This window comes from Scyliorhinus canicula, chromosome 14 (assembly GCF_902713615.1).
Source record: "Scyliorhinus canicula chromosome 14, sScyCan1.1, whole genome shotgun sequence".
In the NCBI taxonomy this organism is placed as follows: domain Eukaryota; kingdom Metazoa; phylum Chordata; class Chondrichthyes; order Carcharhiniformes; family Scyliorhinidae; genus Scyliorhinus; species Scyliorhinus canicula.
The window spans coordinates 62,126,883-62,150,989 of record NC_052159.1 but is presented as its reverse complement, the minus strand read 5'-3'; the positions used below and the strand labels follow the sequence as shown (position 1 = coordinate 62,150,989).

Genomic DNA, 24,107 nt, shown 5'->3' with positions numbered 1-24,107 from the left:
GAAAGTTACTGTCAAAAGATTATTGCACAATGTACAAATGATCAGTGTAAAAATAACTTGCCTGCGATTCCTTTTAACAGAGCTGCTAATGTCAGAACATTGAGTCTTTTTATCCCAACACCTTCTTTTAAAAGATGTTTCTCTCGCTGAAAACATTCTTCCTCTTAACACTAATTGTTATAACGGTACAATCTAACCAAATACAATCAAAATGCACGTCTAAATTAACATTTTCTATCTTATGCAGCAGCTTCATTTTAAATAGTTTGAATTTTAAAGGTAAAATCTCATGTTAAAAGTCTGGAAGTGCCGACAAAATTAGACGTAAAATTTGCAATTAAATCTGCGAAAATCTGCTGTGATGCACAGATAAAAATATAAGTTGTATTTATAGTTTGTGGGATAGTCATTTATTATAAGCTTTATACAACATATTGTGATAAACTTTGAAAGTAAGGGCAACGCAGTTTAGATTAGTTTAAGTTTTAAAAATAATATGCTATTAATTAAATGGAATCATTGTTTTTGGCAATCTTTTTGCAACTGCAAGCGTTCCCATTCAAGTTTCAGTCGTTCTTTCTCAATCTGCAGCTTTTCAGATTCAATATTCAAAAATTGTAGTCTTTCTTTCTTTAATTGTAAACGTTCTCGTTCTAATTTCAACTTTTCTGCTTCAATGTCCACTGGCTTCAAATGTGTTTTTTCAGCCAGCAAGTTACATTCCTTCTCTTGTGGTAACTTTTGGGCCTGCATGGTCAACAGCTTCAACTTCTCTCTCTTAATGTGTAAACGTTCTTTCTCCAGCTGCAAGCGTTCCTTTTCCAGCTGCAGCCGTTCATTTGCAATATCCAGGTAACGCAACTTTTCTTTTTCAATTTGTAGGCGCTCTTGCTCCACCTGTAGTCTTTCAGATTCTAGGGCCACACGTTGTTTCTCCAACTCTAATCGCTGTTTCTCTATAAAGAGGAATGCGTGCGAATTGCAATTCTCCACTGCCGGTTGATCAGAGCTTGAAGAACATTCCTCTGCCTCCAAAAAGCTGTCAACTTCCTCTAGGGTTTGAATAGTAGGAAGGGGGCTTGCCAGTACACCGGCTTCTTCTGTCACATTTCTAATCTGTTAAAACAAAAATATACATATTTATTTATAGATATACCCTAACAAATTCCCTGAAATTTGCAGACAGTGAGTCAGACAATGCACGCTTCCAAGAGTGGGTTGAGAAAATGTGAGAAATGTGCACTTTACAGCAAAAAGAAATTGGAAAGGAATTTGTATCATAATTTTCCCAAAGTTAGCAACGATTTTTTGCTCAATTCCTTAAATAATTAGTTTATTTTCTCACTGCAAGTAAATTTATAAACATTTGGTTCCTAAATAAATTGCTGCATAGAATATGGGAAAGCAGTTCTTTACTGTCCATCACAAAGAACAAAGAACAATTCAGCACAGGAACAGGCCCTTCGGCCCTCCAAGTCTGCACCGGTCATGATACCACCCGTGGCGAAAACTCTCAGCACTTCCTAGTGCCATATCCCTCTATACCCATTCTATCCATGTATTTGTTGAGATGCCTTTTGAATGGCGTTAATGTATCTGCTTCCACAATCCCTGGCAGCGCGTTCCAGGCACTCACCACTCTCTGTGTAACAAAACCTGCCTCGCACATCTCCTTAAACTTTGCCCCACGGACCTTAAACCTACACCCTCTAGTGATTTACCCCTCCACTCTGGGAAAGAGTGTCTGCCCATCCACTCTATCCATGTCCCTCATAATTTTGTAGACCTCTATCAGATCGCCCTCATCCTCCATCGTTCCAATGAAAATCGTCTGAATTTATTCAGCCTCTCCGCATAGATAACACCCTCCAGACCAGGCAACATCCTGGTAAACCTCCTCTGCACCCTCTCCAAAGCCTCCACATCCTTCTGGTAGTGTGGCAACCAGAATTGCGCGCAATATTCCAAGTGAGGCCGTACCAAGGTTCTATACAACTGTAGCATGACTTGCCAATTTATATATTCAATGCCCCATCCAATGAAGGCAAGCGTTCCATATGCTTTCTTGACTACTTGTCTACTTCATAGAATCATAGAATTTACAGTGCAGAAGGAGGCCATTCGGCCCATTGAGTCTGCATGGCTCTTGGAAAGAGCAACCCACTTAAGTCCACACCTCCATACTATCCCCGTAAACCAGTAACCCCACCTAAACTAATAGCAATTTAGCATGGCCAATCCACCTAACCTACATATCGTTGGACTATGGGAGGAAACCGGAGCACCCGGAGGAAACTCATGCAGACACGGGGAGAATGTGCAGACTGCACACAGACAGTGACCCAAGTGGGAATTGACCTTGGGACCCTGGAGCTGTGAAGCAACTGTGCTAACCACTGTGCTACCATGCTGCCCTATACTTGTGTTGCCACTTTCAAAGATCTGTGGACCTGTTTGCCCAGATCTTTCTATATTCCTAAGAGTTTGGCCATTTACTGTATATTTCCCCTCTATGTTAGACCTACCAAAATACATTACCCCACATTTGTCTGGATTAAACTCCATTTGCCATTTCTCTGCCCAAGTCTTCAACCTATCTATGTCCTGCTGTACCCTCTGACAATCCTCAACACTATCTGCCACTCCACCAACCTTGGTGTCATCCGCAAACTTACTAATCAGACCAGCTACATTTTCCTCCAAATCGTTTATGTATACTACAAACAGAGGCCCCATCACCGATCCCTGTAGAACACCATGAGTCACAACCTTCCATTCAGAAAAACATCCCTCTACTGCTACCCTCTGCCTTCTGTGACCGAGCAATGGTATATTTTTATATCACAAATATACAAAAGATATAAAGTTACATGTTTATCTTATTTGCTTCCTTCCTTCTTTAGGAAATATATCTGCAGAAAGTGCTTAGTGCAATTTGTGAGTAAGATAATCTGAATGAGGAATTTTTATTTAAAGTTTACTCCAACTTGAATTGTGGTACAGTGCTTCCAAGAGTTGCTACCTGCTTTCTTCAAATAAATAAACTTTGACTTCTAAGCATAAACAAATGAAAAGCAATTGAAGTGCATGACAAAATACAAAAACCCAACTTTGAAAAATCCCGGGCGCGATTCTCCGCAAATGCGGAGAGTCGTAAAGGCTGCCGTGAAACTGGCCGTGTTTCACGGCAGCCTCCGCGCCCCCTCCCGGGACCCGATTCTCCCCCCCCGGTCAGGGCTAGCAGCGCGGCCCCATGAAGAACAGCATCGCGGGCTTAGCGACGGTCGCTAAGCCCGCGCGCCAAGCGTCACGGCGGCTGACGCGCACGATGACGTCAGCCGCGCATGCGCGGATGCCGTCATCACGCATATGTGTCAAACCCGCGCATGCGCGGGCCGTCATGCCCCTCAGCCGCCCCGCGGACTGATCCTGTGGGGCGGCGGAGGAACAAAGAGTGCGGGGGTATCGGACCCGTGGTGCGGCCGTGCCAATCGGTGCCATGGTTGTCCGGAACGGCACTTTGCGGCCGTTTTCACGAACGGTGAGAGCAGGTGCGTAAAGGCCTGGGAAATCGGCCCATCGGCCAGGGGAGAATCGCTGTTCGCCGTTAAAAACGGCGAGCAGCGATTCGTGTCGTGGGGCGGCCGTGGGGGGGGGGGGGGGGGGGGGGGGGGAGAATAGCGGGAGGTCGGGAAAAATGTCGGGAAGGCCCTCCCGCTATTCTCTGACCCGTCGTGGGCAGCGGAGAATTGCGCCCGGTATTGTTTCAAGTTTCACTTGTCTCACATCCTGTAAACAGCTATTTGAAAGTAGTCACCTAAATTGTCCCTTTTTCTCATAAAATATTTACTTCAGAAAAAGTTGCCAAGTTTTTGTTTTACGTTCCGTATAATGTTTTATACAAATACAAATACATTCTGATTAGTTCACTGTCCTAAAGTTTGTATCCTTCGGGGCTTTCACTCTCAGCAATTTTCCTTTAGAGACACTGTCAGCACATATGGCAAGCCCTAATGTGTGCTCGCTGAGTGGTGAGTTTCACTTATTATCATGAACAATTCCATAATTCCTATACATTCAAAACTGTAGTATGCCAGTTTGAGTCATGCTTATGTTGGAAGAGACTACCAATAGAAAAGAATGGCATAGGCATTTCCAACACAGAAAATACTACTAGAAAGATTAATTTCTTAAGGGTAGATTTTAATTCTAGATGGGAGTGCAGCAAAGAGACAGTGGGCGCGATTCTCCGCTGCCCACGACGGGTCGGAGAATAGCGGGAGGGCCTTCCCGACATTTTTCCCGACCTCCCGCTATTCTCCCCTCCCCCCACGGCCGCCCCACGACACGAATCGCTGCTCTCACCATTCGTGAAAACGGCCGCAAAGTGCCGTTCCGGACAACCATGGCACCGATTGGCACGGCGTGGCATGGGCCCGCGATCGGTGGGCACCGATCGCGGGCAGCGGGTCCGATACCCGCGCACTCTTTGTTCCTCCACCGCCCCACAGGATCAGTCCGCGGGGCGGCTGAGGGGCATGACGGCCCGCGCATGCGCGGGTTTGACAAATATGCGTGATGACGTCATCCGCGCATGCCGTGCTTCGCGGGGCCGCGCTGCTAGCCCCGCCCGGGGGGGAGAATCGGGTCCCGGGAGGGGGCGCGGAACCTGCCGTGAAACACGGCCAGGTTCACGGCAGCCTTTACGACTCTCCGCATTTGCATTTGGAGAATCGCGCCCAGTGTGTCAGTAGCGAGTGACAGCAGGCAAAGTTGGCCAATGTTAGCAGCCTCACCTCAGCGTCATGTGCTTTCTGACTTTTCGACCAAAATAACTGAGAATCATAAAGTAATGCATTTTCCAACTCTAACCATCTCGGGCTTGCATCCAGCCAAAAACTCCAAATGTTATATCCTCTGCCAAGCAGCTTTAAAATGTTTGGTGCTTTTGAGCTCCAGTATGAAACTGCAAAGCACTTTCTAATACTCCAGTGCAACATTGAATGCAGTAGCAAGTGAATAATTTACTCACTCCATTGAATCATGAACTAAAGAAACTTACATTTACATTTATAATTATAAATAAGGAAATGAAAATATTAGTGAGAATGTGGAAAGTGGAGAATGCAGATGCTTCCCTTTGTGTGCTCTCCATTGAGGAGGAACTCTACAATGCTCTCCTTTACAATTAATTTACAGTTAGAGACAGGCAATGTGAAGGACAGGTAGGGTCTGAAACTGCAGTTAAGTTTTACACTGGCAATTGTTATCTAAGTTGTTGATTCAAAGGATAACTGCCTACACCAAGTCTTACTTGCCCAATAGGCTAGTTTCATGCTCACGTACATAGGCTACCAAATTGAAAATTCTCAACCTCACTATTAAACCCATTGTTGATTTTATCTCTGAAATGAAATGAAAATCGCTTATTGTCACAAGTAGGCTTCAAATGAAGTTCCTGTGAAAAGCCCCTAGTATCTCTGTAACCTACACCAGGTCAGTGCTTCTGCCTTAACTTATTTCTCGACCTACATTCTCTTGTGCATTTCCCTTTCCTCTGCCCCATCATTGGTGGCCTTTTACTCAGGAACATAGGGACAGAAGTAGGCCATTCGGTCCCTCAATCCCATTCCACCATTTAATTAGATCATGATTGATCTACATTCCAACTTTTGTTGCATCCCATGCTCGATATTCCTTAATACTTCCACCCAATAAAAGATTTTCTTCAGTTCTGAAAGTTTTAAGTAACCCAGCATCCATGACCTACAGAAAAAGTAAATTCCAGATGTCCACTAATTTGTGTGGAACAAATGCTTCCTGATTTCATTCCTAAATGCTTGGTTCTAATACCCTAGCAATCGAATCACTGGCGATCGCTCTGCGAGACACAAAAAGCTGGAAATGTATATAAAGAGGAGGCAGAGAGCACAGTGTTGCTCTATGCGGATGACCTGCTCCTCTATGTCTCGGACCCACAGAATGGCCTGAGAGCAATCATGCAACTTCTGAGAGAGTTCGGAGCGTTCTCAACCTGGGCAAGCGCGAGGTATTCCCAGTGAACCCAAACAGGGGAGGGACAGAACTGGAGGGACTACCATTCAAACCAGTTCTAAACACATTCCACTACCTGGGGATCCAGAAAGCCTATAACTGCACATAGATCCACAGGTGGAATCTGACCAGTCTGGAGGAGGAAGTTAAAAAGGGCCTGCAGAGAAGGGATGCACTCCTGCTTCCCTGACGGGGATGGTGCAGATGATCAAGTTGAACGTACTGTTGAGGTTTCTCTTCCTGTTGAGATCCATACTGATCTTCATTCCCAATATCATTTTCCACAAAGTAGACAAAATTATTACACGGTCTGTGGGGTGGGGTTAAGAACCAGAGGGTCCCTTAGTCGACACTGCAAAGGAGGAAAAACATGGGCGATCTAGCGTTACCAAATCCACTGTACTCCCACTGACGGCCACAGCCGAGGGTGAGAGGATGAAAGGGAATCACCTCCGAGCCCTTGCCACGGCAGTGCTCCCATCCCCCCCATCAAAGTACACATCCAGTCCAGTGGTGGCAGCCACACTGAAGACGGGGAACCAAATGAGGCAGCATTTCGGTTTAACTGAGATATCCCCCATGGCCCCCATCTGAGGTAACCACAAATTCCCACCAGCCATGCTTGACGCCACCTTTAAAAAATGGAGACAGGACGGAGGGACGCTAGCGGTTAGGGTCTTTACATAGGGGACAAACTCGCGGCCTTGGACAAGCAGACGAAGGACCTGGGCCTACTGACAGGACAGGAACTCAGACATCTCCAAATGAAACACTTTCTCCGCAAGGAGACGGCAAAGTACCCCAGGGCCCCGAGAGCCATACTACTAGAGGAACACGGACAGTAAGGAGGGGGGAACTGTGGAAACAAATACGGACGGTTGCTGGACAGGGCAAGACTACCACTGGACAAAGCTAGATGGAAATGAGAGGACGAATCGGGGGCAGAAATGGGTTGGGGACTCTGGAGCAAAGCACTGAGCAGGGCCAACTTCATCTCCTCCTGCGCTAGGCTAAGCCTCATGCATTTTAAAGTGGTGCACAGAGCCCACCTGACTAGAACCCGAATGAGCAGGTTCTCCCAAAGGTGGAGGACAAATGTGAACGGTGCCAGGGAGGCCTGGCCAACCACCCACATATTCTGGGCCTGCCCTAGACTTGTCGGGTCCTGGACAGCCTTCTTCGAGGTGATGGCCAGGGTTGTGGGGGTGAGGGTGGAGCGTGCCCGGGAGTAGCAGTCTTCCGGGTATCGGATCGCCATATCTTTATTTGGGAAGAGAGCCGGCCCCTTGGCTTTTGCTTCCTTAATCGCACGCCGGAGAATCCAGCTCGGCTGGCGATCGGCAGCACCACCCACAGCTGCAGACTGGCTGGCAGACCTGCTGGAATTTCTCTACCTGGAGAAGATCAAGTACACCATCTGAGGGTCGGATGAGGGCTTCCACAAAGCGTGGGGACCATTCATCAGCCTGTTCCAAGACCTGTTTAAGGCCAACAGCGACTAGGAAGAGAGGGGGGTGGGTGAGAGGGAGCAACTCAAGGCACACACAAGAGAAAGGAGCCGAGGGGGGATGGGTGGGAAAGGAACCCAAGAGAAGCACAAAATGAAGCACAGTGACAAGCGGAGGAAGGGAGGGACCATGCACACCTGCACCCCCCCCCCAATAAAAACTAAAAGCCCCAGCAGAAAGAAGTGGAGCACAATGCGGGGAGGCGAGGGCAGACGGCAACAGTAAGAGGGCAACTAAACTACCAATGAGAGAAGGGGGAGGAAGGGGGGGTGACTTCATGTAAAAAGCGGTGTAAATAAGATACAAACTTGTTTGTAATGTCAGATACGCATGAGCTGTTACTTTGTTAAACTAGAAAACACCAATCAAAATAGATTTTTACAAAAGTAACATTGTGCTAATTTTTTCTGGGCTCCTATAGCAAAGGAAATAGTTTCTCTGCGCCTACCTTATTGAACCATTTTATCACCTAAAACACCTAAATAGCTCTCTATAATCTAAAGCCAATATATAGAAGTCTAGGCTCCATACTCTAGAACTCCCTCTCTAAATTTTCCACACCTTCTTTAGCAACCTCTTTAAAATCTATTTCTTTGGCTAAGCTTTAAGTGAGCCATCCTAATACCTCCTTTATTGACTATTTACCCACTTCCTCACATCTATGTAAAATACCTGGAGCATTAAACATTCTTTATACGGGAAAGTTGTTGTCTATGACTTTAAATTGTAAAACTAATGTGAGGAGCATGGGTTGGGTGTTGCCCCTGCACTGATTCTTTCTGATGGCATATGGAAGATTAAACAAATAGGGAAGAATGCTTGGAGTGGATAGGAGAAGAAAGGAACTTCCAGTTTGTGGATTACTGGTCAACACTGGCATACCTCCACCTTGCTGGTGAATATGTGGCCAGTTCTGCTCTAGAACTCCACTTCCATGCTCATAAATGAGTACAGCATCAATTGAATTCAAATCATTGTATCACTGAACCTGCTACAAATGATTCTTCTCTACTATGCTGGGGAAAGAATACACATTTGCCAGAAACCTAATCACCTTCATCTCTCTTCTTAGATCGTTCTCAAATAATTAATGACCAAACCTCTGTATTCTGCAGTTCCTGTTCCTCCTCCTCTTCTTCTTCGTGATCATCACCATCTTCTACTTTAACTACACAAAGAGGCCTATTGGGATCGTCAATCAATAATGAATCTTCAAACTTACAAGATGTTTCGCCATTGACAGCATTGTGGTTAAAACCATGCAATGAAGTCGGACTACAGCCAGTCATCATGGCTTCCATCCGATCCAAGCATTCCCCTCTTTTCTTCAGGTAACATTTTAAATCAGTATATTTCTTCTTCACTTCATATGCAGTGCGTTGTTCACCACCACTTGCAGCACTGACTTTTTCTGCTATCTCCTTCCAAGCCATCCATTTTAACTCATTGGTTATTGCATCATGTTGCTGGGTATAAATTATATCTCTTCGGTCCTCCACTTCCTTCAACAAGGTTTCGGTTTCCTTCATTGTAAAATTGCTTTTTCTCTTCCTCTTGAATTGTTTCATTCTAAAAATAGATTTGAAAAACAATTAGTTTTTTAAATTCTTAAGGCTTCATAGACAGGACATGAAGACTTGTGCAAGTGAAACAATCTGACAGACTTGGTGAACGAGTTTTACAAAATATCAATCAACTTTATGGAACGTGAACATCACTGTTAGATTTTCCCAGCTACCTCCAACTTTTCTGTGTCTCTGACCAGGAGCATATCCACCGGTCTGGGTGTCATCACAAACAGGGGGCTGGATTCTCCGACCTCCCGCCGGGTCGGAGAATCGCCAGGGAGCGGTGTGAATCCCGCCCCCGCCGGCCGGCGAATTCTCCGGCACCGGAGATTCGGCGGGGGCGGGAATCATGCCGCGTCTATCGGCGCCCCGCCCCCCCCCCAGCAATTCTCCGGCCCGCGATGGGACGAAGTCCCGCTGCTGTCATGCCGGTCCCACCGGCGTGAATCAAATCACATCCCTTACCAGCGGAACTGGCAGCGCGGGCGGTCTCCGGGGTCCTGGGGGGGCGGGCGCGGAGCGATCTGGCCCTGGGGGGTGCCCCCAGGGTGGCCTGGCCCAGGATCAGGGCCCACCGATCCGCAGGTGGGCCTGTGCCATGGGGGCACTGTTTTCCTTCCGCGTCGGCCAGAGCCTCCGTGATGGCCGACGCGGAAGTGACCCCCTCCCCTGTGCATGTGCGGGGATTACGTCAGCAGCCGCTGACGCTCCCGCGCAGGCTTCTGCCGGCTGGCGAAGTCCCTTCGGCCCCGGCTGACGTGGCGCCAAAGGCCTTCCACGCCAGCCGGAGGGACAGGAACCATTCCGGCGCAGGCCTAGCCCCTCAAGGTGAGGGCTTGGCCTCTAAAGGTGCGGATCCGCACCTTTGGGGCGGCCCGACGCCAGAGTGGTTCACGACTCCCCACCCCGCCGGGTAGGGGAGAATCCAGCCCAGGGTCAAGAAATGCATAACCTTGCCATGCTACCTGAACTGAGCTCATCTCCAATACCAAAACTGAATTCTTGCATCTCAAGACTGCACTTCTCCAACTCCCAGTTATATTAAAGCCTATGAAAAAGGGATGGTAACGAACAACTGGTCCATGGAGTCTGTCCTGTAGTCTTGTTATGTAACTTTGACATTAACATTGCCCTCCTCCATTCCATACCAACACCCCCCCGTTCATGTGCCCTCCTCCATTCCATACCAACCGCCCCCCCCCCATCCCATTCATGTCCATGTATCAACTCATCAGACAGTCCATGTCCTCACCTGCACTAAGGCTCACAACTCCATCTTCTCCAAGTTCCACTCGCTCCCTGTGCCCCAATATATAGTTTTCCATGTGTTTCCTCCCATCTATCTAAATGATATTTACTACTTATGTTGTTGTATGCATTCTCCCCAATCTTGCGCTGTACTATCATCAAATCTTCCTGTCTGTGCTCGACCACTGCAGAAAATCATTCCGCTGTTACGATCTTTGCCTTGTCACCTCTCATCCATTTCTCCAAACCCTTATTTTTAGCCATGCTTTCAGAGCACCTAAAGACTGTTTTATGAGACTATAAGAAATAGGAACAGGAGTTAAACCATTTAGCCCTTTGAGCCTACTCCGGCATTTAATAGGATCATGGCTGATCTAACACTCACTAAGTCCACTTTCCTACCTTATCTCCATAACCTGAAAGCAGCTCGCCGCGGCAGTGTGGTCGATAGAAGCCAGGAGACCCCGCTCCTGGGATCTACCCAGCTTGTAAAGCCTCGTGAGATTGCGTTAGATCTCGCGAGATGTTGCTACGGTGGTCATTTTCAAATCATACTGCAGTCAAACCTCAGGAAGTCTGTTGTCCATAGTCCAGATCGAGCCAGACTTTCTGTCACCAAGAGTATCTACTGTTGCCTTATATGGAAACATGTCATGTACAGCCCACAAAACCAGGGATGGGACACCTGGGGCGGAATTCTCTGCAAGGCCCGACACCGTCGTGAAACCCGGAGAGGTTCACGACGGCATCGGAGGCCGCTCCTGGCCCCCTATCCCCCCCCCCCCCCCCCCCCCCGGGGGGGGGGGGGGGGGGGGGGGGGGGGGGCTAGGAGGGTCGTGCCGTAAATCTCGGCCGCTGGGCCTTGTCGTGGTGTCAAGGCCCGGCGCGCCGAGAATGACGCGGCCGGCTTGCCTAATGACATCAGCCGCGCATGCGCAGGTTGGCCGGCTCCAACCCGCGCATGCGCGGTTGCCGCCTTCCGCTCCGCTGCCCCGCAAGACGTGGCGGCTTGATCTTGCGGGGCGGCGGGGGGGAAAGAGTGCATCCCTTTGAGACTCCGGCCCGTCGATTGGTGGGCACCGATCGCGGGCCAGTCCCCTCCTAAGCACCATCGTGGTGCTCACTCCCGTCTCCGCCCCCCACAAGCCACAAAACAGCTGTCGGCAGCAAGTTCACGCCGGCAGCAACCAGGTGTGGTTGCCGCCGGCGTGAACCGGTCAGGAATGGCAGGCCGTTCGGCCCATCCGGGTTGGAGAATCGCGGGCCGCCGTGAAAAACACCGTGTTCTACTCAGAAATAAAGACATCTGAGTAAACTTTAAGGAGCTGGTTGAAGTATCTGAATTGGACAGATGCAACACTACGTGAATCTTGCCCATTTTGGGCGGGATCATGTTTAGGCAAACCTGCATATCAAAACAAGACCGCTAGTCTCACTTTAATATGCAGATTCCCGAAGCATTGGGATCTATCCCCTTTGCCTCGGGGACCTTGGGCCAGAGCCATTCAGTTCTGGTCTCCACAAATAGGGACCAGATGGAACAGCATCCGTGAGGGTCTCACAGGGGACCAGAAGCCCCCAGGTGCATGCCCTCTGGGCAGAGTGACACCCTGGCACTGCTGGTGCCACCCGAATACCCTGGCAGGGCCAGCTGGGTGCTATCTTGGCACTGCCAGGGTGCTCAGGTGGCACTGCAAATGGAAGGGACATTGCTAGGGTGCAAGGTTGGCCTTGGCAAGGTGCCAAGCTGGCATCTTTTGCACGGTGGTGATCAGGCTCGGGGTGCCCTGTGCGGGTGTTGGTAGGGTTCAGGGGGAAGGGCTGGGAACTCTCCCAAAGTGTGTTGCGGCTTGGGGGGGGGGGGGTTCGGGGATCGCTTTGGGTGCTCCAGAAATCGGGACGCCATTTAAAAATGGCATCCCGATCTCTCGCTTCACTGAGGAATTCCTCAGAACAAAATGGGGCAAGGTGCGGCCTAGGCCGTGCAGTGACTGCCGTTTTATAATGTTGCATGCAATGGAACTTTGTTCACATTTAGTTAAACCCTGCCCAATGTATCTTTCCTTAAATAAGGGGACCAAAATTGTACACAGTATTCTAAATGTGGCCTCACTCATACCTTGTACAGTTGCAGCAACACCTCTTCACTTTTATACTCCAGCCCCCTTGAAATAAAAGCCAGTATTCCACCTTCTACACCGATATGCTAGCTTTCTGGGTTTCATGAACAAGAATGCCCAAGTCCCTTTATGCTAGCTTTCTGCAGTCTCTCTCCATTTAACTAATAATAATAATCCATCTTCTCACATTTTCCCACATTGAATTCCGTTTGTCATCTTTCTTCACACTCACTTAACACAGAAACATAAATAGGCCACTCGGGCCTTCGAGCCTGCTCCCCCATTCATTATGATCATGGCTGATTATCAACTCAACCCGCTTTTCCCCCCCCACATATCCTTTAATTCCCTTCGCCCGCAGTGCTATATCTAACTGCTACTTGAAAACATACAGGGCCGTGCCGTGTTGCGCTCTCGCTCGTGCGTGGCTTGTGGACGCCGAGAGCGACCTCCCGCTGTTTCTCGGCAGCCTTCACGCCTCGCAGGATCTACCCAAGTCCTGCAAGGCGTCGGAGTCAGAATCATGGCCAAAAGGGGTGGGACCAAATGGCGTGCTCCGAAGTCGATTTTAAACTGACATCCCGGGATCTACCGGTCTCCTCAGCGAGGCCGCAGCTGGGCGCCGTTCTGCACTGGTCCAGACAAAGATGGAACAGGTGGAATGGCACCCAGAGTGTCTTCCGGGCTATCTGAGACCCTGGGTGATCAGGGATAGTGCAGTTAGTTCCCTGACCCTCACCCTGGAATGGGGGCACCCCACCACAGGGTCAAGCAGCACATAAGCTGCACTTGCTCAGCCAACCCCAGCCAGCTCACAAAAATGGCGCTGAGGAGACCAGCCCCAAGATTCGGGACGCAGATCTGGAGAGGCTGCTCGATGCCCAGGAGGCCAGGAGGGATGTCCTGTTCCCCTGAGGGTCCAGGAGAGTCAACCACAAGGCAGCCAGTGCTGCCTGGGATGAGGAGGCGGCAGCAGTGAGCTCAAGGAGTGTGACCAGGAGGACTGGCCTCCAGTGCCCTAAGAAGGTCAACGAGCTAAGCCGCGCAGCACGACTGAATAGATACCAACGCCCCCTATCCCCCCCCAAGGGAGCATCCACCCCCCCAAATCCCCATACGACCCCCACAACCCTCCCTCCACACATCCCTTCCACCACTGTGAATTACACGTGTGGCTTACTGCCCTCGCTGTGTCTCCTCAGGAAAAACTCTCCCATAATTGTCGGGCGAGGGTTCAGACTGGCGGGGGGTTTTGGACATAAGAACCCTCACCTCCTTTGGGGAGCGTGCCATGGAGGTGAGTGAGGGGGATGAGGAAAGGACGGTCACACACGCAGAGGCTGGGGGAACGCCGCAGAGGTGAGGAACCACAGGGTTCCACCCGGTGGACCTGTCAATCGTGAGTTGTTATAAACCATTTATATCCTCCTTAAAACCTAACTTCCCTCCCACCTTTGTAACATCTGCAAATCTGACCAGAGTACAGCCTCTTCCTTCCTACAAATCATTAATATATATTGTGAAGAGCTGCGGCCCCAGCACTGATCCCTGTGGCAGTCCACTAGACACTGCCTTCCAACCTGAGAAAGACCCCCTTATCGCTACTCGCAGCTTCCTGTTAGTTAGCCAATCTTCTGTCCATGCCAGAATATTACCTCCAACATCATGAGCTCCTATCCTGCGAAGTAGCCTTTTGTGTGGCCTTATCAAATGCTTTCCCAGACAATACTATTGCAGAGAATGCGTTTTTAGTATCACAACCAGGTTTTTGAGAACATGCATTAAGCCTGTGATAATCTATTGACTTTGGGGGCCCCAATACAATTTCTCCAACCAGCCATGATGGGATAGGCATTTGTTGTTATCAGTTACAGACACATCACGCTGTCATGCAATGTACATACACATCTTCAGCATCTATAATCTTTTCTTGATAATTGGAAGTTGTTTTATGCACATTAAGACTTTCTTTTAGTCTATTTACAGATTTCTGACTCGTGGCACAAGCAATGCAAAACAAAGATTATTTGATTGAGTTCCTTTTACATAAAAATCAGCAAAAGATTACAAGTAAACATCCGATAGTAAATCATCCCAGATTTCACAAAAGTATGCACAGAACTACCCCTTTACTTCAGATGCAAGAAACAATAGCCAAAAACCTCACATCAGTAAGATCGGCAGTGATTTGATGTAGCTCTTTTTAACAGGCAATAAACCACATTGCATCCCAACTGCAAAAGCTAATGGCAATTTACAACATCTTTTGACCTTTTTTTCCACGAATAGGCCTGGATGTAATATCGACAGGATATTGCTGTTCTTCTTAATACAAAATGTCCAACAGCATGTAGAGTTCTTTGTCTAAAACCTGGAGGAAAGGCCAAGTTCAGTTCCCAATCAATGTGAATGGTTTCCGAGATTCTCTCATTCACACTATCAGGTTTCAGAATGTCCTGTACCATTTACATTCTCAGCAGGGCAATCCTGCCCAAGGTCTTCCTTATCAGTAGAATAAACAGTTTTCAGTATTCCACAGTACAGTTTACTTAGGTCTTTTCGCCTTGTACAGCACACTGATAAAATTTGGTACTTTTTTGTGTTTGGTCAAGTTATAGTAAACACGTATTCTTAAAGCACCAAAAACATTGAATTGTTCAATAAATTGAATTAAGTTTTTAAAAATTAAAAATAGATCATGTTCTATTCAAAAATCATTCTGCCTTCTTAGACAGATTTATTTTAGAAAATAATCTACTCAACAGGCCTTTTCTGCAAGAAAGAGGCTTGAAAACAGTCAAATATGACGCTCTCTTGCTGTGAAATGACGAGAGGCAGGAGAGGATGCAAATCATTTCAAATCTGAAGAATGCTCTTGGCAATTGCCCAGATGTGAGATAAAAATCAGCTCATGGTTGAACATTGCTAAGAGTGACCAACCTTAACTTCAAGCTGAGTTGACAGACAAGGACGTTGATAATGCTGGAGGCCAAAGCACACAAGTGATCATGATATTTGTCAATGTTGAGTGAAATGTAGGATCATGCAGGCCTTAGTGTGAGCAATGAAATAGGCTCACAGGTATTGGTGGAGAGGGGTTAGGATTGCAACGTTTTTCAATCTAAGCCGATCCTAGAAACACCATATAAAGGCTCACATTAGTTAAACACATTGTACCGAAATGGTGAGGAGCCCACTAATCAGAATATCCTAAAACAATTAAAAGTTGGGAATGTCAAGGGTTGAGAACTCTTCTATACTATACATGCATGGTAATATTGCCTAGTAGCTCCAATGTATCAAATTTGTGAAATAATGTATCCATTACTACATAATGGAAGTCTCAGCCTGGATTAGCCCTGTTTAGCACAGGGCTAAATCGCTGGCTTTGAAAGCAGACCAAGGCAGGCCAGCAGCACGGTTCAATTCCCGTAACGGCCTCCCCAAACAGGCGCCGGAATGTGGCGACTAGGGACTTTTCACAGTAACTTCATTTGAAGCCTTCATTGTCACGTGAATCGCTTCATGTGACAATAAGCGATTTTCATTTCATTTCATTTCAAGTCTTGGGGGGAAGTCTGGAATGAACTCTCAGGAATGAATTCTTCGGAAAGATTTCTAAGTGTGGTAGCAAGCGGGAATTGTCGGGAGCTTCCCAGCGCTCAGCCCAGTGAGGCCAGCAAGGTTATCCAACGTTAATTGGTCCACTTAATGAGGCCTCATGGGATTCTCGCTGCAAATGAAGGCTCGCCAGCTGATTTGCCAGGACGGCACTCGCCAGCCCCTTGCTCGCATGGTCGAGCAGCACTTAGGCTGCACTTGCTCAGCCAATCCCACCAGCTCACAAGAATGGCACCGAGGAGACCGGCCCCAAGATTCGGAGGCACTGACATGGGGAGGTTGCTAGACACTGTGGAGGCCAGGAGGGATGTCCTGTTCCCCCGTAGGTCCCGGAGGGTCAGTCACAGGGCAGCCAATGATACCTGGGATGAGGTGACAGTGGCTGTGAACACCGAGAGAATGACCAGGACTGGCCTTCAGTGCCGAAAAAAGGTCAATGACCGACACCGGGCAGCACGCGTGAGTAGACACCAATGCCCCCTCCCCCGCCCCTGGAGACTTTTCCGCCCCCATGGGAGCATCCATCCCCAACTCTCCATGCGACCCAAAACCCTCCCTCCACCCCCATCCGCCTTCAACCCTTCCTTCGCACACACCCCTCCCACCATTGTGAACCATGCGTGTAGCATGCGGGCAGCACGGTAGCATTGTGGTTCGCACAATTGCTTCACAGCTCCAGGGTCCAGGTTTGATTGCCGGCTTGGGTCACTGTGCAGAGTCTGCATGTTCTCCCCATGTCCGCGTGGGTTTCCTCTGGGTGGTCCGGTTTCCTCCCATAGTCCAAACATGTGTAGGTTGGGGCAGCACGGTGGTTAGCATTGCTGCCTACGGCGCTGAGGACCCGGGTTCGAATCCCGGACCTGGGTCACTGTGCGTGTGGAGTTTGCACATTCTCCCCGTGTCTGCATGGGCTTCACCCCCACAACCCAAAACAAGATATGCAGGGTAGGTGGGTTGACCACGCTAAATTGCCCAATAATTGGAAAGATGAATTGGGTACTCTAAATTTATTTTTAAAAATTAAAAAAAACATGTGCAGGTTAGGTGGATTGACCATGCTAAATTGCCCTTTGTGTCCAAAGTTGCCCTTAGTGTTGGGTGGGGTTACTGAGATAGGGTGGGTTTGGGTAAGGTGCTCTTTCTAAGAGCTGGTGCAGACTCGATGGGCCGAATGGCCTCCTTCTGCACTGTAATTTCTATAATTCTGTGATTTCCTGTGTCTCCACAATCGCCGGGAGCGGGCCCCGACTAGCGGTGGTGTGCCAGCCATCAGAATCTTCACCACCTTTGAGAAGCGTGCCCTGGAGGTGACTGGGGTGACAGAGGACAGGACGGTCACCAAAGCGGAGGGTGGCAGATGCTGCAGAGGTGAGGAATGACCGGCCTCCACCCGGGGGACCTGTCAAACATGAGTTGTTATTATCGTACTGACTGACCCACCGCCCACTGACCACGTGCCCATTCTCTCGCAGATCCTCCAGCCGGCAGAGCCGGCCCATCCTGGGTGGCTCCCTCTCCATTCTCCCATGAGGCTACCTCAGAGGAGAGCTCTGAGGATGCCACTGTAATAGTGGCATCACAGCTGTCATCCCCACCGTCCACCAGCGCAGATACATGCACCTTGGTGGGAAATGTTAGTGGTCAAGGTTCTGGGGCACAATCTGCTGAGCACCACACTGCTGCTGATGCACATCAGGTGGAGGCAGGAACCCCCATGCGAGAGAACAGTCGGACGTCTGCTGGATCCCAGGACCCAGCTGGGTACCAGCCTGATGCTCAAGCCTTGGACGAGGTATACCAAGAGCTGATGGAGAGGTTAGGGTGCGGCCAGGACATTCAGAGGGAGATGTCAGTGTCATTTCGGAGGATCCCAGAGGCTACAGGCACAGGAGCTATCGCCAGCAATGCATAGCACTGAGGCCAACACTGCTAGCTTGGCAACCGCGGTGGAGAGCCTGGTGCACGACGTCGGCACCATGAGTGAAGGTGTCCAAGGTGTCGCGCAGTCTGTCACAACCAGTTCTAGTCACCTCACTATAGGAGGGATGTGGAAGCATTGGAAAGAGTGCATAGGAGATTTACCAGGTTGCTGCCTGGTTTGGAGGGTAGGTCTTATGAGGAAAGGTTGAGGGAGCTAGGGCTTTTCTCTTTGGAGCAGAGGAGGATGACAGGTGACTTAATAGAGGTTTATAAGATGATGAGGGGGATAGATAGTGGACGTTCAGAGACTCTTTCCTCGGGTGGATGTAGCTGTTACAAGGGGGCATAACTATACGGTTCAGAGTGGGAGATATAGGAGGGATGTCCGAGGTAGGTTCTTTACTCAGAGAGTGGTTAGGGTGTGGAATGGACTGCCTGCTGTGATAGTGGAGTCGGACACTTTAGGAACTTTGAAGCGGTTATTGGCGAGGCACATGGAGCACACCACAATGACAGGGAGTGGGATAGCTTGATCTTCGTTTCGGACAAGGCTCGGCACAACATCGAGGGCCAAAGGGCCTATTCTGTGCTGTACTGTTCTATGTTCTACGGCTGAAGGTCTCGACAGAATGTCCAACCCGCTGGGGGTTGTCACCCAATACCAGGCAGGCTTTGATAAGGTTCTGCTGGACATGTCCCGCTCTCAGGTGGGCATGGCCGAGGCTCTGCGGAGTTTGACCAGTCACAGGTGGGCATTGCCAAGGATTTGTAGAACATGTCCCATTCACTGGGGAGAATCGCCGAAGGCGTCGACACGATGGTGTGGACCACGGGGAACCGCCAGGGCTGGCAGAGCCAGATGATGCAGGGGCAGCCGGGGCTCGGACCAGCTGCCCCTTCATCCCAAGGTAAACCCCAGGGTCCTATGGGCACTGACGGACGGTGGCCACCAGCTCCCCCACGTTCAACCACTGATGAGGCCACATCTCACAGCCAGCACACGGGACAGGGTGGCACAGCTGTGCATGTGCCGCTGGCAACTGAGCCGGGGCCCTCCGGCCTCAGAGCCCCCAGAGGATGCCTGCCGGGGCATCGAAGGCCTCAGGACGAGGTAAGCAGCTGCCTCAACCTCAGATGTGTATCTCGGGGACACACCTAGACGTAGTGGTAGAACTAGGAGGGCAAAGCACATCGAGGATCACTGAGAGCGTCTGGGGGGAGGTGCAGGTAGGGGGTGAAGGGGCTGGGTGTGGGGAATTGTAAAACACAATAAACACCTTTGTGCACAACCAGTATGATGCCTCTGTCACTTTCTTCTGCAATGTGGGTCAACCTCCGGACCCCTGGCACATCTCTTCAGGCATCCTCCCCCTTCGCCGTGGCACTCACCCAGCCTCCGGCCGTGGAAATGACCCGGAGCTCTCCCTCGCCCTACACTCATCCAAAGAGCATCTCGACACCAAGGGCTCCTACATGAGACTCCTATTTATTGACTACGGCTCCGCCTTCAACAGCACAATCCCAACCAAGCTCATATCAAAGCTCCAAAACCTAGGACTTGGCTCCTCACTCGCTTCCTCCACAATAGTCCTCAATACCGGGGCCCCGCAAGGCTGCGTACTTCGCCCCCTACTCTACACCCTGTACACACACGACTGAGTGGCAAAATTTGGTTCCAACTCCATTTACAAATTTGCTGACAATACGAACATAGTCGGCAGATCTCGAATAATAACGAGTCAGAATACAGGAGGGAGATAGAGAATAGTGGAGTGGTGCAGCGACAAAAATCTATCCCTCAATGCCAGCAAAACTAAAAAGCTGGTTATTGACTGCAGGAAGCAAAGTACTGTACACACCCCTGTCAGCACCAACGGGGCCGAGGTGGAGATGGTTAGCAGTTTCAAATTCTTAGGGGTACACATTTACAAAAATCTGTCCTGGTCCACCCACGTCGACGCTACCACTAAGAAAGCACAACAGCGCCTATACTTCCTCAGGAAACTAAAGAAATTCGGCATGTCCACATTAACTCTTAACAACTTTTACAGATACACCATAGAAAGCATCCTATTTGGCTGCATCGCAGCCTGGTATGGCAACCTCTCGCCCCAAGACCGCAAGAAACTTTAGAGAGTCGTAAACACAGCCCAGTCCATCACACAAACCTGCCTCCCATCCATTGACTCCATCTACACCTCCCACTGCCTGGGGAAAACGGGTAGCATAATCAAAGACCCCTCCCACCCGGCTTACTCACTCTTCCAACTTCTTCCATCAGGCAGAAGATATAAAAGTCTGAGAACACGCACGAACTGACTCAAAAACAGCTTCTTCCCCACTGTTACCAGACTCCTAAGCACCACTAATATGGACTGACCTCATTAACACTACACCCCTGTACGCTTCACCCGATGCCTGTGTTTATGTAGTTACATTGTGTACCTTGTGTTATTATGTATTTTCTTTTCTTTTCATGCAATTAATGGTCTGTTGAGTGCTTGTAGAAAAATACTTTTCACTGTATCTCAGTACATGTGACAATAAACAAAATCCAAACCAATCCATGCTACAGCCATTAGGGCAGCACTGCATACGAGCACTAGGACAAGCAAAGCCACATGGAAGATGGGCACTCAGGGAACTCACAAAGGTATTGAGCTGACTTTTGAATTAAGTATAGCATGATTTCATTTATAAATTTGGATTGAAATGTTTACCATTTTGTGGCGGCTTTTATTTTTGCCTTTATCTCTGTCAGTGATAAGAGGGTTGATGTGAGGCTGTTAGTGAGGTTGAGGTTACTGATAGTGCACTTGGATGTATTTTTCAGACAATGAGGGAAGAAAGGAACTGTCTAAGTTGTGTTCGGCCTTCCCTTTCCACCAGCTCAGATGCTTACCATATAGCAAGGGGCTGACCCTTCGTGATGGGATGGTGGTGCAGCATTCAGCAAATCATCAGGAATTCTGACATTCACTCTGTCGAGAGTGACCCAGGCAATGCAAGCATCTCATGACATTACTTTACTGCGTCACATTGCAGGTGGCCAGCATGGCTCTCATTCTTTGCCTGCTGTGCATGTGAGGGTTCTGATCTAGTTAGGGCCTTTGGTTTGCAGTGGTGGCTCAAATGAAGCTGGCATAGCACACAGCTGCAAAATGATACCAGGCATTGACCTGCATCATTCTCTGTCTTTGGTCACTTGCGAGCTGTACTTTGAGGGAATAGAAACCCTTTTAGTTTAGTTATAGGGTAGTGTTGACATTCAGCACCCACAAAGCTTTGTGCATACTATCGAAGAAATCTGCACGATGGGAAGTTTCCAAACCTACTGAAGTGACCCTCTTATGCAATACTGAACAGCAAACTGATATGTTGAAAATATCTCCAGCACCGACATCCTAAGAAGCAGGTGCAGAAAAGTTCATTTCTACAGTCACCTTCACAGCCACGGGCAATGTGGTCCTTCCCCTGCTCTGAGGTTGCAGGTATGGCTATAGCAGCTACAGATTTCTGTGTGGACATCCTTATTGAACCACAGATGTCATATGCATTGTTTCTCGTTGTGATGCAGGTAGAATTGCTTCCTTAAAATCCTGTGTGAATGAGGCCTCCAGCTGAATCTTTGTCCCCACCCTCCTCCCTCTTACAGCAGCTCGTTCTGCTTTGTGGGGTCTCTGTTCGGTCTGTTTTCCCAAGGGAATGTCTCCTAGTCTACCCAAGACTGGCATCAACTGGTTTGTGCAGACGCCTTGTAGTCAGCAAAAACTCCTTGAGCACCTATCACACCACTCCCTCCAAACGTTTGCAACTCTAAGCAACTATAGAAAGTTCTAAACATGAAGAGAATAGTAACAACCACCAAAATAAATCAATTAGCAACTAACCAGTAAGTAGTTGATGGTCAATTTAAAAAGCGCTGGGGAGAGGTCTTTCCTGATGTTGCCTGTGTGTTCAGTTGTGCGAGGTTAAGAGAGGGCATTAGCTTTAATGCTGAGCTCCAAAATCGTACCCATATGTCAAATCAGTGTTGCCTGCTGATTGGCATGATGAACTGCTTGCTCTCTATTCTTCTGACAGATGTTGACTACAAGCAGTAAAGCCTGCACCACAGTGTTGGCACAATTCAACCCAAATTGTACACACACTGCAGATGCCATGTTGGATCTCCAAGGGATACATAGTGCCAAATGAGGGGCACTAATGGGTCACATATTTCCCATGATTTATTTTGGTCATTATAAACCGAATATGTAGGTCATGAGTACAACTCACTTAGAAGAAATAAGGCACAACAATTGAAAGGAAAATACAGTTAAATGGCCAAGCTGCAACAGAGGAAAGCTAACAGAGCAATAAACTAGCCTTCTCATTCAGATTATTTGTGAACTGCAGTGCATTTCCACCTTTTGGTAGCGGCATTGTGGCCCCAGTGACCGCGGCACAACGACAATGAAAGATTCAGAGTTTAACCTATAAAAAAATAAAGGACAACAGGAATCATCAGCTCATAAGGGAGAAGAGGGCACAGAGATCACACGCCAGGATTCAGCTCAAAGGGACAGGTCACACTGTCAGGATTAAGCTCAAAGGGACAGGTCACACTGTCAGGATTCTGCTCAAAGGGACGGGTCACATTGTCAGGATTCAGCTCAAAGGGACAGGTCACACTGTCAGGATTAAGCTCAAAGGGACAGGTCACACTGTCAGGATTCAGCTCAAAGGGACAGGTCACACTGTCAGGATTCAGCTCAAAGGGACTGGTCAGACTGTCGTGATTCAGCTCAAAGGGACAGGTCACACTCAGGATTCAGTTCAAAGGGACGGGTCAGACAGTTGGGATTCAGCTCAAAGGGACAGGTCAGACTGTCAGGATTCAGCTCAAAGGGACAGGTCAGACTGTCAGGATTCAGCTCAAAGGGACGGGTCAAATTGTCAAGATTCAGCTCAAAGGGACAGGCCAGACTGTCAGGATTCAGCTCAAAGGGACGGGTCAAATTGTCAGGATTCAGCTCAAAGGGACAGGTCAGGCTGTCAGGATTCGGCTCAAAGGGAGAGGTTAGACTGTCAGGATTCAGCTCAAAGGGACAGGTCACATTGTCAGGATTCAGTTCAAAGGGACAGGTCAGGCTGTCAGGATTCAGCTCAAAGGGACAGGTCAGTCTGTCGGGATTCAGCTCAAAGGGACAGGTCAGGCTGTCAGGATTCAGCTCAAAGGGACAAGTTGCACTCAGGATTCAGCTCAAAGGGAGAGGTCACACAGTCAGGATTCAGCTCAATGGGACAGGTCACTGTTGGGATTCAGCACAAAGGGACTGGTCAGACTGTCAGAATTCAGCTCAGAGGGACAGGTCAGACTGTCGGGATTCTGCTCAAAGGGACGGGTCAGACATGTCGCGATTCAGCTCAAAGGGACAGGTCAGACTGTCGGGATTCTGCTCAAAGGAACAGGTCAGACTGTCGAGATTCAGCTCAAAGGGACAGGTTACACTGTCAGGATTCTGCTCAAAGGGACAGGTCACATTGTCAGGATTCAGCTCACAGGGACAGGTTACACTGTCAGGATTCTGCTCAAAGGGACAGGTCACATTGTCAGGATTCAGCTCAAAGGGACAGGTCACATTGTCAGGATTCAGCTCACAGGGACAGGTTACACTGTCAGGATTCTGCTCAAAGGGACAGGTCACATTGTCAGGATTCAGCTCACAGGGACAGGTTACACTGTCAGGATTCTGCTCCAAGGGACAGGTCACATTGTCAGGATTCAGCTCAAAGGGAGAGGTCAGACTGTCCATCCCAAACACTGTTACCTCCTGCACAATCGGTGAAATCTCCCCTTGGCTCGCTTCATGGGCAAAGAGAAAATAAATCCAAACTGACTAAATCTACTCAGCAATCAATTCAAATTATCGGTTCACTGAATATTTACAAAAGAAGCTGCTAATGCCGACTGTACAATATGATGAAAGTAACCTGTGGGTTTGATGGTGGCCTCCACGTTCCTAATACAAAGAACCACAACAGATTTGCGCTTGCGCAGCGCCACTGCGCACATACCGCGACCC

The 24,107-nt window shown here is 48.9% G+C and overlaps 1 protein-coding gene across 3 annotated transcripts; it reads right to left on the bottom strand.

Moving 5' to 3' along the window:
- Positions 1-387: 387 nt before the first annotated feature.
- On the bottom strand, positions 388-24,106 carry msantd4 (Myb/SANT-like DNA-binding domain containing 4 with coiled-coils). Of its 3 annotated transcripts, XM_038817655.1 has the most exons (4): positions 24,016-24,030; positions 22,449-22,515; positions 8,663-9,131; positions 388-1,116 (listed from the first exon to the last, which is right to left on the bottom strand). In XM_038817655.1, the coding sequence occupies exons 3-4, from the start codon at positions 9,128-9,130 to the stop codon at positions 517-519; spliced, it is 1,068 nt and encodes a 355-aa protein (XP_038673583.1). In that variant the 5' UTR covers position 9,131; positions 22,449-22,515; positions 24,016-24,030; the 3' UTR covers positions 388-516. The 3 variants fall into 3 exon arrangements, with proteins under 3 accessions (XP_038673583.1, XP_038673582.1, XP_038673584.1); XM_038817654.1 differs by lacking the exon at positions 22,449-22,515 and having other exon boundaries at positions 24,016-24,106; XM_038817656.1 differs by lacking the exons at positions 22,449-22,515; positions 24,016-24,030 and adding an exon at positions 13,771-13,831.
- Between the last annotated feature and the right edge of the window lies 1 nt (position 24,107).

What these genes read in the sequence shown, in the direction of transcription:
- msantd4 (XM_038817654.1), bottom strand. Translation starts at nt 9,130, where the DNA reads ATGAAACAATTCAAGAGGAAGAGAAAAAGCAATTTTACAATGAAGGAA. An exon ending in AGGAACTGCAGAATACAGAG is followed by an intron (nt 1,117 to 8,662) that starts GTTTGGTCATTA and finishes TTGTTTTAACAG; the next exon opens with ATTAGAAATGTGACAGAAGA.